Source organism: Lethenteron reissneri, chromosome 26, assembly GCF_015708825.2.
Source record: "Lethenteron reissneri isolate LAM-NWPU_2019-01 chromosome 26, ASM1570882v1, whole genome shotgun sequence".
Lineage (NCBI taxonomy): Eukaryota > Metazoa > Chordata > Hyperoartia > Petromyzontiformes > Petromyzontidae > Lethenteron > Lethenteron reissneri.
The window spans coordinates 5,176,268-5,194,976 of record NC_083804.1 but is presented as its reverse complement, the minus strand read 5'-3'; the positions used below and the strand labels follow the sequence as shown (position 1 = coordinate 5,194,976).

Genomic DNA, 18,709 nt, shown 5'->3' with positions numbered 1-18,709 from the left:
CGTACATTTTGGGGAAGGGCAAAAACAAATCTTAAAGAGGTGTGACCGGTAAATATGTTACAGGGAGGCACCTACCCTCTTACACGTGGGACTCGCTGCTCCAGGAGATTTCCGAATGGACACTTCATCATCTCGTAACGCGTCGCACAACAACACGACTGGAATCACTTCAAGAACCAATACAGAGGTGTGCGCGAGCGAGTCCGTGTAAGCAGAGCCACCCGCCCACTCGTCACCCACTCGTCACCCACTCGTCACCCACTCGTCACCCACTCGTCACCCACTCGTCACCCACTCGTCACCCACTCGTCACCCACTCACTCGAGGGCGGCTATGCGGCGAGCGAGGCTGGCGATCACGGCGAACAGGCGGAAGTCGGTGAGCCCGTCGGCGACGCGGTAATCCACGATCTCCAAAACCTGCGGCGACACGCGGCGCATCGGTGCGCAGAGGCACGCGGGAACGTCTGGACCCATCCACTAGCGAGCGCTGGCAAGCGCGGTGAAGTGTGGCGAAACGACTCCTCACAGCCGTTATTGGCGAGGTCTTCGTCCCGTATCGGATTGACATTGGGCTGCAAACGACTTACACTTGAAACTTGGTGGCCCTCACTTTCAAGATGCTGCATCCAACAGTGGGGGCGCGTTCAACGCAGGGGCCCAACGAGGCGAATATAAATACTGCCGTGCACGCGAACATCTTTACGCACTCAACAGCTGGGCCACCGGCTGGTGTCATGCGCGCGTATACGCACGTGAGCGCACTCGCACGCGGCGGGAGACGTACACGGTAGACGTACATCTCCTCGGCGTCGGACAGCGAGCCGGGGGGCAGCACCGCCTTGAGTGCGACACACACCTCGGCTCCCGACAGGTACCCGTCCTCGTCCTCATCCACCTGCACGCACACACAAAGGCAAAGGTCCCCCCGTGTAGCCTTAACCCACTGTTGGGGCAAGTGCTGTTATCAAGCGGGCACCTATGAAGGCCAGCACGGCGCACGAGGGGAGTGAGGGGCCAGCTCAATGCCCGGCCACCTTTGTCTTGCCAGTGGTGATGTTTACTACACACCGCATCATGTACTCATTGGAGGCTGAGTCGACCTAAGGGAGGTCCAGAACCGGTTCAGACAATCGCCACTGATGTCGTTCGTGAGTGGGAATTGAACTCAGGTGGCCGGTTTCGTAGCGGAGTGCGCTTAACCGCTACACTACCACACACGCACACACGCGCACACGCACACACTACCACACACGCACACACTACCACACACGCACACACGCACACACTACCACACACGCACACACTACATACATGCACACACTACCACACACGCACACACTACCACACACGCACACACGTGCGCGTGCAGCATGAGCGGTGCAACGACGCACCGATTCATTGATCGATCCTCATTGAACCTCCTAGCTTTGTGATCCTCGCGTGGATTTGCACGCATGTGAGAGTAAACATTTGGTCTATTCATGCTTGTTGTACGTCGTGGGTCCGCATGTGAATGTGACTGCGGCCATCACAGCCAGACGATCGATCGTAGAAGCCAACACCGCCCCGACGCACCGCCGATTCACGGGCAATATCACCGAGATCCACCAAGCCTCCACAGAGGCTGTGGAATGGCTTCATAGCTGCCATAGATCCACCCTAAACCGCATCCACACAAACCATGGCGGATACCTGATGCACAAATGGAAGATGTTAAAACTCTCCAGCGTGCGACTGTGGTAATCCGGAACGACGCGTAATGACGCAATGCCCGATCCACAAGAACGAAGGAGACACCACAGCGATACCACTCCGCTACTGCTCCCGACGCGGTTGTCTGGCTAGAACAACGTGAAATATGAAGTTGTAAAAGCCGTAGCTCTGCATCGACACCAGCGGCCCACACGAAAGAAGAGGGCCGCCGTAGACCTTCGCGTAATGTTGCACATTTCACCTCGCCTCAACGAACGGCGGATGACCTCGCCAGCCACTAGAGGCCGCTCCACTAACGATGTTAAAGAATTGACTCTTGAATGGAATCGTGAATCTACTGGAGGAGCCGAGGGGCGGGGCAATAGGGCGATCGCCACCCCCGATCGTGACCCCAAACATTGGTATTGATGTAGGGCCCTCGGTTTGATCCTGAATGTTTAGAATTGTGATAGGGATTGACTCAATTTCATATATATACAAAAAGAAGCCTTCTAAATGATTCATCCACCTTTGTGTATTGCGAGTGCGAGAAGCAATTCTAACCGTCGGTGAATCAATCCATCGTCACAACCGTAGTGCGCATGCGTGCGCGGGTCCTTGTACTCACGGCAGAGAACGCAAGCTGGTATTCTCCCAGGGCCTGCTGGTTGAAGATGCAGTACTTGGCCAGAAAATCGACTGAAATCGAGAACAACAGGAGACAGTTGCCCTATGAGTTATGAGCTACCCAGCCAGCCAGCCCACGTACAGAATAAACATTAAAACAAGTCCTCCAGGGTAATTGGTCCTTTGGTCAGCAGCAGTAATCTTCTTGGTTCTTTCGGTAAAGTCACGTAGAAGGGAAGTAATAAAATAATAAAAATAAAACATTATAATATTATGTTTTATTTTATTATGTTTTATTTTTATTATTTTATTACTTCCCTTCTACGTGACTTTATCGAAAGAACCAAGAAGATTAATCCCTGCAGTCACGAAAGCTTTAAATTAAAAATTCAGCAGCAGTAACTCACGCCGCCAGTTTCTCAAAACAACAGTCAACTTGAATTTTCCATCTCACGTTCCCATTATAAAACCTTGCTGTCTGCAGCAAGCTCCGTGTGTTCACGTTGGATAGACCACGGGGCCTACCCTAACACTATGCCGGCCCTCTCGCCTAGATGCCAAGGTGTGTGCCCATATCCGCTTTCTACTCCGCCAGCTTATTTCACTGAAAAGTCCAAAACATAAACTAAAAATATTTTTTTTGTATTTTACCAGGTAATGCCCACAGAGCTATATAGCTTTTCTTCAGAAGCGACCTGGCCACAAACGATAGCTCAACGGCGTGGCTTATCACGTGGGAAATTTAATACAGCCAAATAACCTAAATAATGCGGTTTGGAGGCCTTCATCTAGAAAAGGACAGATCATGGCTGATGATATTCATAGCAGCCAAATACTCTAAAGGCGTGATGTTGATCCTAAGCGTGGAGGGCGGGGAAAGACCCCCAGAGGACCCTGGAGAAAAATCCACGCGACCACGGGGAGAGAGAGAGAGATAGAGAGACAGACACGTTGTGGAAGTGAGGCAAATCAATCAAAAGTCGTCGCACAGTCGTCGAAGTTGGAGAGGTTGGGGCTCCCGCTGCCGCCGCCACCGCCACGGATCGAGGCCACCGCCGGCCGCTCGGCGTCGCGCAGTCGCTGCAGCAGCGCCTGGGCCCGCGCGACGCCCTCGGCCCGCTCCAACCGTCGCTCCCGGGCCTCCCTCGACTCCTCGCGGCCCCGCTCGGGGCCTTCCTCCATGACGACCCCGTCCCTCTCCCCGCTCCCGTGCCGCTCTCGCTCCTCGGGCACCGCTTCCCGGGCGCAGGCCTTCTCCCCACCTGAGGCGTGGAAGGGGGAAGGTGGTGGGGTGGTGGTGGTGGAGGGGTTAAAGGCAAGAGAGATTTAACGTGAGATTTAAGAGTGGTTGTTGTTATTGTTGTTGTTGTTTCGTGGCGGTTCGTGCCTTCCGGGTTGAGAACGCAACGGGATTCACAGATCAAAGGGTCCCAAAGGCAGTGTGGGATGAGGAGGATGCTGCACCAGTGTTGGGCTTCACCAGATTTCGTTCACGTGACGAAGGATTTTGGGTGACCTGGATGCGAGGACCACAGACTCGCACGGAGACCCGCAGACTCGCACGGAGACCCGCAGACTCGCACGGAGACCCGCAGACTCGCACGGAGACCCGCAGACTCGCATGGAAACCCGCAGAATCAGATCGACATCACCTGGGCGCTCGCCGAGGTGCTGAAACTCACCGGGAGAGAGTCCCTCGCCACTGGAGGAGGCTTCAGCGGCGGGAACTAACGACGCGTTGGACGTCACATCACCTGGAATGTTGGGGCGGCATCATCATCAGTCAGGATCGATCCGCTGCTGGATGAAGGCATTCAGGGCGACGTGACGCGTCGGGGAGACAACACGGGGACGGTACGAGAACCGGACGTTGAGGCACGGAAGCAAAACAGGGTAATAAGGTTCCTCATCGTGTTGCCATTTTAGGCTGAGTTCACCTAAAGGAGATCCAGTACAACACCTACCAATACCAACGTTAACAATTCGTTTGGCATCGTGCAACAACGCGAGCGTGGGTCGCCGAGGACCTGAACTGCGATTCACAATCCAGCGTTCAGCTGCTACACTCAGGGACTCCGCTACTTAGGAGCATTCGACTTACGAACTTCCAGAGATACGAACAAACCCGGGTCGTATGTCCAGTCGCCTGTTCGGACCGAGAGTCGTAAGTTCCACCGCTGGAGCAATAGACGGCGGTGGTGGCATCTACATCCGCAGAACGTGAAGTACCGGTGGCACTTACGTCTACAGGAGATTATACAACTTCTAAAGCCATTCCCCGTGTTTAGCGTACAAGCCATGCAACGTGTTTGGAATCGACAGGAGTAAAGTTCGACCTACGAACAAATCGACTTTACGAACAGACCTCTGGAACCTAACTCGTTCGTAAGTAGTCGCACACGGACGCACGCTGACAAGGCACCAGGGTCAGCAGGATCCGATCGCTTTTGTCCGCTAACCGCCGCTACCACGACTCCGACTACGCCACCGCCACTGCTCGCTACACAATGACGGCCACGTTCGCCGCCGAGTGACGGCGACGTGACCGCAGCGCTTGTGCCACGCTCGGTGCACTTTGGGGTCACGTGAAGTGTCGAGTGCTCGCTGGCAGAAGGTGACGGAACAGAGCCGCTACGCGCACGCAAGAGGCACCTGTGCCGTGCGAGCGGAACGTCGCGGCACGGCAGGGGCGACGCGTGGAGTGGCAGGGGACGTCGCAGGCCTGGACGTCTCCACGCTCGTCACAGGATGCAGCCTGGACGACGCAGCACAACGCGGCACACCACGATGCAGAACAACACAGCACACCACAGCATAACACAGCGCGATGCAGAACAATACAGCATGATGCAGCACACCACAGCACATCACGACGCAGCACAACACAGCACGACGCAGCACAACACAGCACACCACAGCACAAGACAGCACGACGCAGCACAGCACAAACACGATGCAGAACAACACAGCACACCACAGCACAAGACAGCACGACGCAGCACAATGCATGCAGGGGCCACGTCGTGATGTGGGGTCATTGGTGTGGCCCAGCAAAGGCGTGGCTCACCGCTCGCTGCAGAGGTTCACGGTTCGACTCCAACGACCGTCCTGGTTAATACCGCAGATTTGTTTAATACTGCAGGCATATTAACTGTTCTACGTGCTGCCTGCTTCACGGTGGATGTTTAAGACCCCGCGACGTCATTCGCAAGAGTAGGTAGGTCGTTGTGTGCGGGCGTCATAAGCCACATTTTAAACTCAGCCGACAAATTACCGCCCTGTCAATAGGCATAGCAATCACGTGAGAGTCATGTGACTCGGCGAGGCTAAATTCCCGTGCGGGTGTTGACCACGTGACTGCGACACCAAGGTGACCCGAGGGATAACGCGGAGCACAAACTTGCCCGCACGAGAGTTGCCGGTGGTGATGAGTGGCACATGTCAGGAGTGGTTGTTGTTGTTGTTTTCACGCCATCACGTGCATCCACTGCGGAAGCAAAAGACCGGCCCCGTTTCAGGGTAAGTTCCGACCGCGCTCTTTCTCTGCGGACGGGGAGATCGACGATCGGATGTTCTGTCGCCTGCAACAGGCAGCTCGCTGGACTTGCGATCCAGAGGCCGCCAGTGTGGTCCAGCCAGCTGTGTAAGGTCGAGTGTGGTGGGGTAAAGCGTGGGTGACCTTCCAACCTCTTGCAAGACGTCTGGCCAGTGTGGAAAGGTAGGCCAAAATATAAGACTAACCAAAACAATCATTTCAACCTGTAACTCGCAGCACAGTATTCGCTCACTCTCGGAGAGGAGAGAGAGAACGCTTGAAAAGCACGAGGAACCGGCGGCAAGGCAGTGACGTGATGAGCCCGTGCCAACAATTGCCCAGGCTCTGCAGTCCTCTGTGGATTAAGGTGTTATCGGCCAATTAGTGAGTGTTTACACGTGGAAGGAAACCGGAACCACTCGAGAAAACCCCACGTGTGCGAGGGGGAAACACTCGATCCCATGCAGACGGAATAGTTGAGGTCCACATTTTTGCTCAACTGCCTTCTGGCAATCCAGGGCGTGACACCTCGATGTCCACAGGAAGTACGTTCTGCCACATTTGCGTGATCCACCAACCTTAACATCCACGTGGTGTTGGATTAGAAGCGTGCACATCCACCACGGCCAGGCTAAAATCATCATCGGGAGTCCAGTCTAGAGGCGGCCCTTCCGCCGGCAGTAGCGCGAGTAAGAAATTGCCGGGCTGAGCCTTTATCTTCACCACTGTTGTTGTCGATATTGGACAACAGCATTGCCGTGTGAAACATTGGGGGAGCGACTAGCAGAGACCCAGACATCACCGCGTTGAACCCAACAGCCAAACTCCTCTTGTCCACCCACTTCCCTATCTGTGACTTACTGACCCCCCCCCCCTCCTCGCCGAACATCTGTGAAAAAAGCTTCACAGCTCATCGGATTGCCCCAGTCTCCGTTGAGATTCTGATTGTCTACGACATGGATATGGGGGCGTGCGCTCACCCAACTCGCGTCACTGACGTCGCTCGCAAACCGGGCCTCACCCTCCTCGTTGTGTCGCTCCTTGCGAGCGGGCATCCTCTCCCCTTCCTCCTCTTCCACCACCACCTCCCCATCGTCGTCGTCGTCTTCCCGCTGCCCCGTCTCGCCCCAGGACTCGTCGGCTCTCGCCAACCAGAAGTCCATCGCATCCCCCGACGGGAGCAGGTCGAGAAGGATGCCCCACCCCTCCTGCCTGGAGCTTGTGGTTTCTCCCACTCGTGGCCCCTCTGCACGTTTCGTTTTCTCCGGTGACCCCTGGCAATCAGCTGGGAGTTTGCCCGCGGTGTCTCCTGAAACAAGGCAGAGGTGTGACTTTACATGTGTCCAGGGGGAGTGCTTTGCCGACGGGGGAGTGGGGTGAGTGGGGGAATGCTGCCCCCTGCTCTGCGGACCAGAGGTCAATTGAAGGGATCTAAGAGAATGCTCCGTGACATCCACTTCGTTCGGTTGTTGTCCAACATGAAGGGCTCCACTGCTGTTCACGAGAATGGAAACGTTCGCGCTCATTTCCTTTGGAATTTGTGTTGCAGATATTGACGTTTTTGGTCAATGTCGGGTGAACATGTGTTACCTGCTTCCTGGCTCAGGGCTGCGGGATCAGGAGGAGTCTCAGAGTCGCCTTCCTCCTTGCATGCTCGCTCCACTGCTTTGTCCCCCACCGTGTCGCTGACACACGCAAACGCTGAGCCTGTCCGAGACACGCAACGACGCGAAAACACATGCCCAGCGTGGTGGCGCAGTGGTGGTGATCGCACTGCGGTTTAGACCTGGCGAGCCGAGCTCTTTCGCGACTCAATGTTATCCATAATAGAGTTGTTGTTTTTTGTGTGTAAGATCGCGTGAATATAAATGTGTCGTTAAACCCGGCAACACCCAACAGAGCCAATTAGTAAGTTTTGTCACGTAAACAGCACATGCCAATTAGTAACTAATTAGCAATTAGTAAGTAATTGCCATGTTCTCTTTACGAGTACAGGGCATCGGTGTGTTGGAGAGGAATTTTCAATTTCACGGGAATTCTAAATGTTGCGGGCACACCTCTGTTCAGGTTCCAAGATCGGATGAGACCACGTGCACCGTGGAGATTAATTAGAGCACAAAGAAGGTCGGAATTTCAACGCTCCAGTGCCAGGCACCGGCAACCAAAATACCAACTAATTGGCACGTTCTGTTTATGTAACAAACCTTATTAATTGGCTGTGTCGGGTAGCCCAAATTAAATAAATAAAACTCCATTACGGACGAGTTGAATTCCCGGCTGTGGCTATAACAGTAATGGGGGTTTACACACAAGCCGAGTTCCTGGACCAATGCCACAACCCCCCCCGCCCCCACCGCAATGCCAAGGCCAAGCATGGCAGCTGGGACTGAGCGTCTGCGAGCACTGGACGACCAGTCTCGAAAGCACGTGGCCGTCGACCCACCGACACGCGGGGAGATGGGTGGTAAGACGGGGTAGGGGCATCCAACCGCATCGGCTTCACCACATCTCCGCCGGCTCAAGGGGCCAGATCCGCACTCAATCCAGTTGGAGCTGCTCCTGCTGATATAAACACACACACGGCGCATCCACACAACCACACAAGTGTCAACAACATATAACAGCCGCTAATCACTCCCAAGGGACGGTGATGCTCCAACAGGTGTATGCCAGGCTGACTGCTCCATCATGTCGGTGGAGTGGTGAATGGGACAGCGCCTGGCAGTATGGGTGGACTGGATGCGATGAGTGGTAGAATGGCAGACAAGGCACCCGTGCAGTGTAGGCTGGTGAAGGGCGGAGGACCTGTTAAGATTTAAGATTCAGAATCTGTATTCATCCTGGAGAAATCTGATTAGATACAAAACTCTCTTTCACAGATGCCCAGTATCACAGATGTCAGTATCACAGATGTCAGTATTACAGATGTCCAATATCACAGATGTCCAATATCACAGATGCCCAATATCACAGACGTCCAGATTTGACTCACCACTGGCATTGGCCGTCGCTGGGAACCAAACTCAGGCCGCCGGGTTCATTTCACAGTACTGCTGTACACTAACCATCCGCGCTACTACCCCATCCTAATCAGCCAAATGCAACGTGTATGTGTAAGCGTGATGAAATCCGTTATTGTCAATCCACTGCTGGATGAGTGAGGGCCTCCCCCACGCCTTGCGTGGCCGTGAGGGTCATCAATCCCCCCCCCAACTTCGCGCAAGAAGAGCGCACAAGAGTTGTCACCACATCTACGCCTCTATTTAAGGATCGACACAGGAGGACTTCTCCACAAATCTGGCTGTCGCTTGATGAAGCTAGTTGCAATTACTGGCAAAACGTCGTACTCAGATTGTTAATGTTGTGGCTTGGCTCTCCAACACACCGGTGTTGCTGTGCTAATGACGAATTGGCCACGTTCTGTGTACGTGACAACCCTTACTAGCTGGCTGTGTCGGGTGGTGACGGGTTTTACGACACATTATATATTCACGCGATCTAACCCAAAAAGACCTGTATTATAGAGGGTTATTTTGACCATACCTCACCGCACGGGTCAGTGCGGGATGCTGAATGTGGAGCAATGCCGCATGGGCCATCTCCTCCTGCCTCAACACCCACAGCTCACCTGCAGTCTCCCGTGCACGGCGAGTGGCCCATCCAAAACACCAAACCACGCTCTCGACTCTGCTCAGCTTCTACGATCCGCACGTCCGCCGGGCGCGCGAATTCCCTGTGAAGTTGCTCGTAGGCGCAATAAAGAACATTCACCCCCCCCCCCCGCCCCCGCCAGCGAGGACTCACCTGGTCAGCGCCGATACATCTTGAGCACCTTGCACCTGAACGTCACACCGGTTCACCACCACCACCACCTCGTCAGGGAAGTCATCGAGGAGCCTCCAGCATTTATCGCGCGCGCTGGGGACGCCAGAGAAGAGAGAGGAGCGGCCGGAGAAGCTCCCCGCGCCGGGGCTCGACTCCAGGGAGGAGCAGAGCCCGCTCAGCGGCGTCACGCGTCCCGAGAGGTCATCATCTGCGGAGGGCGGCGAGGAGGGGGGGGGGGGGTACGCAAGTGGTGGCAGACGATGGCGTGGGCATTCGGGGTTTGGGAATACGGGGGGAGCAATGCTGGGCAGAGGGGATGAGGGCAGCGGCGTAGCTATTACTCTTGAACTATTTTCCATCTCACGTTCTCATGATTAAACTTTGCTGTCTGCAGCGATCTCCGTGTGTTCACGTTGGATTAGACCACGGGGCCTACCCTAACACTATGCTGGCCCTCTCGCCGAGATGCCAAGGTGTGTAGCCTATATTCGCCTTCTACTCCGAGAGGTAGGGAAGGCGGACAAGACACCACTCCCCGTTAAATTCCTTGAACCGGGGCCCATGCCGTGACGGTGGGGGTGGCAAAATGCCGATGTATTACTAATAAACCCCAATGATCCGATCGAAATTATGGATTTTGATCGGATCATTGGGGGGGAGGGCACGTGCCACCCCACCCCCCCACTAGCATCGCCAGTGCGTACCGTGTGACCTGAGCCAGGGAGTGGCACCAACGTTCCTCGGCCACGTGCCAAACTCTGCCACCTTGTGGTCTATGCCTCGGCTACAAAGACAAAGATCCCCCTCCCACGTATAGCCTATGAACAGACTGTTGGGGCAAGTGCTCTGAGCGAGTAGCACCTATTCATGAGAAACGGCACGGCACACGCGGGGGTGGCTGTGCCAGCACCACTCCCGGCCGCCTTTGTCTCCCCAGTGGCGACGTTTACGCATCGCACCAGGAACTCATTTGAGGCTGAGTCGACCTAGGGGGAGGCCCATGACCGGTTCAGATAATCGTCACTTGGTGTTGGCCGTGAGCGGGAATCGAACTCGGGTGTAGGGGTTGGTAGCGCGGTGCGCTAACCGCGACGCCACAGGCCTGGGCTACAGCGCCTCTCCCACAAGACACGATTTCCCTTCTCGAGGCGGCTCTGACATTCGAACATTTCTGGGTAAACAAAACCCTTCCCAACCCCAAACGATAACCTCGAGGAACTGAGACAATCGTCGAAACACAGCTTGGCTTCAACAATGAGGACTGTTCATCAACTCAGAGCACTGAGCAAAACACATTTGCTTAAAACCCGTGGCGGCTGTTGTTTGGCTGAGCAAGAAACTGCATCCGAATTACGGTTGTTACGCTTCGATGGCCCTTGGTGTCCCGTAGGGAGTGAACAGGATACGCAATGTCTGCACCTTGTAGCTGGAGTCCGGTCTAATATGCTTTAACTCGTATGTATGAACGCGGTGATAACATCCAACCATGTATATTAAGTGATGCAGAGAGATTAAGGAACGGACGATTGATAAGAAATGTCAGAGACGGATGAGAAACGCACTTTTTTATTTATCTTCATAAAAAGGCGTGAGAATAAATTGGGAAGACATTTAATGAAGAAATTATAACAAAGCGAGAGGAGGAAGCGACTCCAAATTGCTTTGGATTATGTAGCCAGGGCTGGCTCCAACTCAGGCCAGATAGGGGGGCGGGAGGGGGGCTCAGTAGAGCTGTTTCGTGGGGGGCCACAAGAACAGTGACGAACCGCTAAGGAGAGTGACCTCGGGTGGCCCAAAGGGGATATTTGGTGGTGCAGGGTCCACCCCAGCACCCCCTTAGCACCGGCCCTGTATACAGCCCACATAATATTATACAATACAGCATGCTCCAGATGTCTTGTGACCCCCAATTAATTGACCCCTAGCTAAATGAGGGGGGGGATCACAAGACATCTGAACCAACCTCAAGTGTACAGTGCGGATTGCTGGAGCATGGAGCTGCAACTGCCACAACGAGACGCTGTTGTGGAATTGTCGAACGCGTTCGTGGCAACAAAGAAGACGAGGAGAGACCGAGAAGAGGAGAGGAAGGTGCTTAAGGTTACAGACTTGAACAGGGGTAGGAAGTCGACTGCACGGGTGGCTGGGGGGAGAGGGGGTTATTCCAGGCCAGCTGGGGTAGGGAGGATCTTAGCAAAGAAGCAAGATTGACCTCCGTAGAAAAATTGACCTCCGTAGAAAGTTGACCTCGGTGCATGCAGGCGTGGTGCTGCATGGGACACGCGGTATCAATAATACTCGCGTGCGTGCGAGGTGCGCGCACGTGAATTAAAAGTGAGGTCGTGCACACTTGTGCCGGAGCATGGCTCACCAGATTCCAGAAGCGACTCCCTTTCAGATGTAAGGCTACGCGTCTCCATTGTCTGCTCCATTCCAGCACCAACCTCTTTCTCCCCCTCTTCTTCCTCCTCCTCCTCTGCCACCATGCCCCGCATACCCACGGGGTCATCCCGATGGTCTTCCTCCCGCTGTGCCCCACCGCAGCTGTCCCCTGCACCCACCGCGGCTCTGCCCGTGGCCTCCGGGACATCCAGGAGAGGTTCAGCCCGCTTCCTTTCCCCTCGGGGCGTCCAGCGTCCCGTTGCCTCAGGCGTCTTCTTCTCCGCCTTGCACCCTTTCTTGTGTTCCGCTCGCCTCCCAGGCCCCTCGGCCTGCGGTGAGCAGGGAGCAGGAGGGTGGGAGACGCGTTGCTTGCTCCAGAGCCGTGGCCACAGGTTCCCATTCGGCAGGGTCGCTGCGGAGACAGTTAGGAGGGCATTGCCAGGTCCCCGTTCATTTACAACCTCTAATTCCCTTGCTCACGAGAAACACATTCGCCTATTTCGTCTCTCCTGCATTCTACTTTATCCACGTTTTAGTGTTGCTGCTCTCTAACAACGTCAGGTCGCACCGTTCTGCCAGATCTCCAAATGGGCATCTCTCATGGCGTGATGCTGATGACACAATCGGGTTACAATTTTGGGTGGTAAATGGAAAATTTCTCCAGACTATTTTCTTATCTGTCATTAACAGTGGCTTCCTTATCTCTCGTTATCGGTCTTTCTTTACCTTCCCGTGCGCAACAATCTGTCTCCGTTATCTCTCCGCAGTAACAATATTTGCTCCTCTTCGCTCTGCGTTCTCTCTTACTTTAGCCCTCCACAGCTCTTTATCTACCATTGCTCATGAGAGATAACATTTGTTCTTGAAATATTTCACCCTCTCTTTACTGCCTAGATCTCCTCCTTTGAAATGCATATGTCTATACAAGTATATATGAGTCACCACTGATGTGAGCTGTGGCCAGGAATTTGAACTCAGGTCGCTGGGTTCAAAGCAGAGCGCGGCTAACTTCTGTGCCAGCGCTATCCACCGTGATCGTTGTAGTAAAATGTTGACCAAATTTGACGATGAAAATCAAACGAAAGCATTCCGCGCTTTTGCTCTTTTTTCCACTTCAAACCAGAGCCACACCGGGGCCAGGTTGTTGTTGTTGTTGTTTTTGTCATTCTCACTGCAGAACCCGAACCTTGAGCCAGACTCAGATGTTGTCGTGAGGCCAGACGGAGGTTTCACGGTTTGGTTCTGGCTCGGCACCATTAACAGCCGGTGGAAAAGCACCCGTACCTGGATGGCCTCACTCTGGCTCAGGCTCGGCTGATGCCAGCGGGGACTAGGGGCGTTTCGCGTCGATGATGAGGAGGTGCGAGTGCGGCTTTTGGTGACGTTTTAGGATAACAAGAAAAGTCTGTTTCGCGTTATCTTTACCCCGCTACGAGCTGTGACAAAACGAGAATCTCCGAAGCACGCGCACACACACACACGATCACAAAACTATACAGCTCTCACCTGGGCTCATTCAACACCTGCGCTGGTCGGCGATATATAAACAACTAACATCAAAAAAACCGCAACAAACGACCAGGTAACACTGTGTCTGTGTTCAGGGTACTGAATTGGGACCGCTGAGATCCTGGGTTCAAACCCCAGACCCTCACTGGAGTTAGAACCTCAGTGCAACTCGGGTGCACCCGTACTTTATGGCCTATGCACAGCAAAGAAATTCTCTTATGAATACAAGTAATTCATGCCGTGTTTAATTTGCTCAGGCTTAGCTATAGGAGGGTCATTAGTTATAACATACAGAGCAATCGTGGACTAATGTTTTACGTTTAAAGGCAGCACAGTCTGGAATGTTTTACAAAAAATATATATTGACTCAAAGAAATAATGAATGTAATATTATTCTACAAGGAGGGAATGCGTCCGAGAATAGGTCTGCCGCAGAGATGCAGCGATACAGTCAGCTCGTGTGCAGGGGTTTGATGGATTGCTGCATTGCAAGACCCTGTGGGATGGTGGCAGCGGCTTCGAGAGGCCTTCATCCAGTGGTGGATAACTGGTGGCAGGCGATGATGCACTACAAGTCGTGTGTGCATGCGATCTGGGAAGCGGTGGCGCAGTGGTTAAAGCGCTGCGCTGCGAACCCGAGTTTCGATTCCCGGCTCACGGCCAACTATAATGACGATTATCTGAACCGGTTTTGGGCCTCCCCTAGGTCGACTCAGCCTCAAATGAGAACCTGAATGCGGTGCGTAATCGTCACCATGAAGAAGACTAAAGCAACCTGGTGTGGTGCTGGCCACCCACCTCATCCCCCTCGTGTGCCGTGCCGGCCTTCATAAGTGCTCGCTCAATAACAACAGCACTTGCCCCAACAATCTGGTGAGGCTATATGGGGCATCTTTGTCTTTTGGGTCATAAGTACGACGTCAGCGAGGGTTGCCAACTGTTCCAAGGATCGTCCTCTTATCGAGGTGGGCTGTCCTGGGAAATATGAAGATTTTCTGGAACACGAAAAGCCCTGATTTTTGTCAGTTTGCGAGACACCACGCAAGACCCTCCCTCCTTCCTCCTCCTCCTTCTCCCCCAGTATCGTGAGATATTCTTCTCATTCCTGTGATGCCCCAGTTTATTTTTGTTGTGCCGCGGAAGGTGGCGTCCCTCTAGCGCGGCACCGTGAACTGTGAGCACGACTGAGCCCCCAACCGATAGGCGGAGAAATTGTTGAAATGTAAAAAGAAAAAGAACAGGGTTGGTGTTTAAACGAATGGATAACACGAAGAGGAATGGGAACAAAACCCGAACTCGGCATCGCGCTACTGTTTATAACATCACCGTGCACAAGTTCTGCACGGCTGAGGTTTGCCACCGTCTCCAAACACAATAAAGGGCGTAAAACGCACAGGCAAACAGAGCGACACGGGGAGGAAAGAGGCCGTTTGTTTTTTAAGAGGCCCGTTGTATCACGGCCCCTGCCTGGGCCTTGACCCTGGGGTTATGTAAAGTTATGCTTTAGCAGCAAGATGCGGAGGTCACCGTAACCCACCTCAGGCACCCAGGCAGTGTTCACATATCAGAGTTTATACCTCTGGATTTAGAGGTTTGTATAAGTCCAGTGGGGTGGGGGGGGGGGGGGAGAATTCCAGTCTTCGAGAACTACAATCTTGAAGGCTTCATAACACATTAGTCAATTGCACTTAGCCTCGAGATGCTACATTATTCAACGGCCCTTCTTCATATTAACAGAGCGTGGAGGTTTGGTAGACAACTTGAAATCATAATCTGCTTAGCAGTTGAAAGCAATGAAAGTGGGTTCTAATTAATGTCAAATTGTTTGTAAAAGTAAGTCATTCAGAGCTAGGTTGGGAATTGAGCCAGAAGACACTGCGGTCCCAGAGGACTGGACATGTTGCGCACCCCTGGTGTTCTCAATTATCACTGCAACTGGCACTCAGTGAGGCTATGGCATCTATTAACACTGCCACCGACATTCAGTGAGGCTATGGCGTCCATTAACACTGCCACTGGCACTCAGTGAGGCCATGGCACCCATTAACCCAGTCACTGGTACTCAGTGAGGCTATGGCATCCATTAACACTTCCTCTGGTACTCAGTGAGGCTATGGCGTCCATTAACACTGCCACTGGTACTCAGTGAGGCTATGGCATCCATTAACACTGCCACTGGTACTCAGTGAGGCCATGGCGTCCATTCACACTGCCACTGGTACTCAGTGAGGCCATGGCGTCCATTAACACTGCCACTGGTACTCAGTGAGGCCATGGCGTCCATTAACACTGCCACTGGTACTCAGTGAGGCCATGGCGTCCATTAACACTGCCACTGGTACTCAGTGAGGCCATGGCGTCCATTAACACTGCCACTGGTACTCAGTGAGGCCATGGCGTCCATTAACACTGCCACTGGTACTCAGTGAGGCCATGGCATCCATTAACACTGCCACTGGTACTCAGTGAGGCCATGGCGTCCATTAACACTGCCACTGGTACTCAGTGAGGCCATGGCGTCCATTAACACTGCCACTGGTACTCAGTGAGGCCATGGCGTCCATTAACACTGCCACTGGTACTCAGTGAGGCCATGGCGTCCATTAACACTGCCACTGGTACTCAGTGAGGCCATGGCATCCATTAACACTGCCACTGGTACTCAGTGAGGCCATGGCGTCCATTAACACTGCCACTGGTACTCAGTGAGGCCATGGCGTCCATTAACACTGCCACTGGTACTCAGTGAGGCCATGGCGTCCATTAACACTGCCACTGGTACTCAGTGAGGCCATGGCATCCATTAACACTGCCACTGGTACTCAGTGAGGCCATGGCGTCCATTAACACTGCCACTGGTACTCAGTGAGGCCATGGCGTCCATTAACACTGCCACTGGTACTCAGTGAGGCCATGGCGTCCATTAACACTGCCACTGGTACTCAGTGAGGCCATGGCGTCCATTAACACTGCCACTGGTACTCAGTGAGGCCATGGCGTCCATTAACACTGCCACTGGTACTCAGTGAGGCCATGGCATCCATTAACACTGCCACTGGTACTCAGTGAGGCCATGGCGTCCATTAACACTGCCACTGGTACTCAGTGAGGCCATGGCGTCCATTAACACTGCCACTGGTACTCAGTGAGGCCATGGCGTCCATTAACACTGCCACTGGTACTCAGTGAGGCCATGGCATCCATTAACACTGCCACTGGTATTCAATGAGGCCATGGCATCCATTAACACTGCCTCCTGCACTTTGTGAGGCCATGGCGTCCATTCACACTGCCACCGGCATCAATTCGCCATGCTGGGTAGTTCGTGGAGGGGGGGGGGGGTGTTTTGGTGCGAGGTGGGGGGGGGGGGGTCCTATTAAACGACAGCTACAACTACTGTATAGGGGCGACCAATCCGATGTAGAGTTTAGTTTTGAGGTGTTTTTTTTTACATTCGCAGTGTTTTCTAGGCAACGAAATCATTAAAATTATATTTTAGTGGGCAAATTGCACACGAAGGTGGAAGGAATGCTATTCATGAGGTCGTAAACATGATAATAGTTTTGTATTGCACCATTGCTTTTGGCAGGATGTACGATGCAACAGTGAACTTCATGAAGGGGGAGAGCAGGACACGTTAAATTAAAATATAAAATGTATAATCATCATACGTTGTATTTACGTTCGTATTGTTACACGTGGTCACGTGATATTCATTAATACAATTCTGCCACCATCTTCAAATCGCGAGATGTAAAATCCCACCGAGTACAAGCGCACGAACTGATTTCGTCGCTCCATCTCCACACGGGACAGCCAGTATAAATAACTATTTAAAATTCAGATTCTGAGATGTGTTCTCTCCTTTGGCCGATATTTTGTCGTAATCTCTGCCAGTTTCCGCCATCGTTTCGCGCGACACGTCCTGCTCAAGTCCACTTCCTTTTCTTAACAATCAAAATGATGTCTCATTTATGCACGTTACGTTATCCACGTGTTCCCCTTTCGCGTCTCTCGGTGTAATTGCAAGCGTGCACTTCTCCACGGCTTTTTGGGCACGATGCATCCTTCATTCTAGTGTCTTCGTCGAAGTTTCTAACCTACGCATCGTATCAGGTAATACCATAGTCTTTGGGTCTTTCGGTAAAGTCACGTAGATAGAAAAAATATTTTAAAAAAATCACGACGTTTCGATCGCAACACAAGCAATCGTCTTTAGGTGAACAAATACAGCAGGCGGACTGCTGTATTTTTGCGATCGAAACGTTGTACTTTTTTTTCATAATTTTATAATTTTTTCTATCTACGTGACTTTACCGAAAGATCCAAAGAGTATGAATTCCTGCAGTCACGAAAGCTTTAAATCAAGGTAATAGCATGTTTTAAAAAGGACAATCATGAACATTTGTTCACGTGAATAATTGTTTTGTCTGTAGTTTGTTGTCCTTCCCCGCACCTCAGTTGAGTACGGTTAGCGACGTGCGGTGCGAAAGAAGTTCAACATACACACATACACACATACACAAATACAAATGAATGACTTTCCCATTTGCCGATGGAAAGTATGTTCAGTAGAAATCTCTCCGCACTGGCTCCTGTAAAATTAACAGCCTTTAAAGCAACGCCACACAAGCTTGTAGGCTTGCAAGTTGTAACAATAAAGGCACTTTGTCAACTCATAAAACAGTAAATAAATCGTAAAAAAAACATTTCCTTAATAACACAACGTAGAGTTCGCCGGATGGTTTAGGAGTCTGAGCTCTGATCTGGCACTGCTGAGAATCCTGGGTTCGAATCCAGGCAGCCGCCCTGTGATTAAATTGGGGGTCGCCGGCCAGTCACCAATGACTGGCCACGAAAAAATCCATCACGTAAAATTTGATTTGTTTCTATCTTGAACTTCTTTTGCACCGTATGTAGCCAACCATACTACGTACGGTTTATCACTTCATTTGAGTAAACTCCTGCTCTGAGAATTAAACATTTAGTTTTTGACCGACGCGTAAGGAACAGGGCGTTGACAATGGATGCCCTCTTCTAGACAAAGAGGTCGATTGAAGTGACCTCAGAAGGCAGTCCCTGTGACGTCGTCTTCCGGGGGATGTTCTCTCTGGCACGTGGTGGTGCACCGCTCGCT

At 52.6% G+C, this 18,709-nt stretch overlaps 1 protein-coding gene across 6 annotated transcripts in view; it reads right to left on the bottom strand.

Annotated features, from left to right (window-relative positions):
* LOC133347533 (uncharacterized) overlaps window positions 1-18,709 on the bottom strand; it is a 31,254-nt gene that overhangs the window by 6,632 nt on the left and 5,913 nt on the right. For 3 of the 6 annotated variants that reach the window (XM_061559871.1, XM_061559869.1, XM_061559872.1), the window contains 12 exons: window positions 12,053-12,475; window positions 9,661-9,889; window positions 8,300-8,418; window positions 7,447-7,563; window positions 6,878-7,165; window positions 5,726-5,808; window positions 4,974-5,076; window positions 4,004-4,075; window positions 3,311-3,583; window positions 2,323-2,393; window positions 787-897; window positions 322-419 (listed from right to left, as the gene is read on the bottom strand). In XM_061559871.1, the coding sequence (XP_061415855.1) occupies window positions 322-419; window positions 787-897; window positions 2,323-2,393; window positions 3,311-3,583; window positions 4,004-4,075; window positions 4,974-5,076; window positions 5,726-5,808; window positions 6,878-7,165; window positions 7,447-7,563; window positions 8,300-8,418; window positions 9,661-9,889; window positions 12,053-12,475 (1,987 nt within the window). The remainder of the gene's footprint in view (window positions 1-321; window positions 420-786; window positions 898-2,322; window positions 2,394-3,310; window positions 3,584-4,003; window positions 4,076-4,973; window positions 5,077-5,725; window positions 5,809-6,877; window positions 7,166-7,446; window positions 7,564-8,299; window positions 8,419-9,660; window positions 9,890-12,052; window positions 12,476-18,709) is intronic. The other 3 variants (XR_009755727.1, XM_061559873.1, XM_061559870.1) reach the window with 2 other exon arrangements.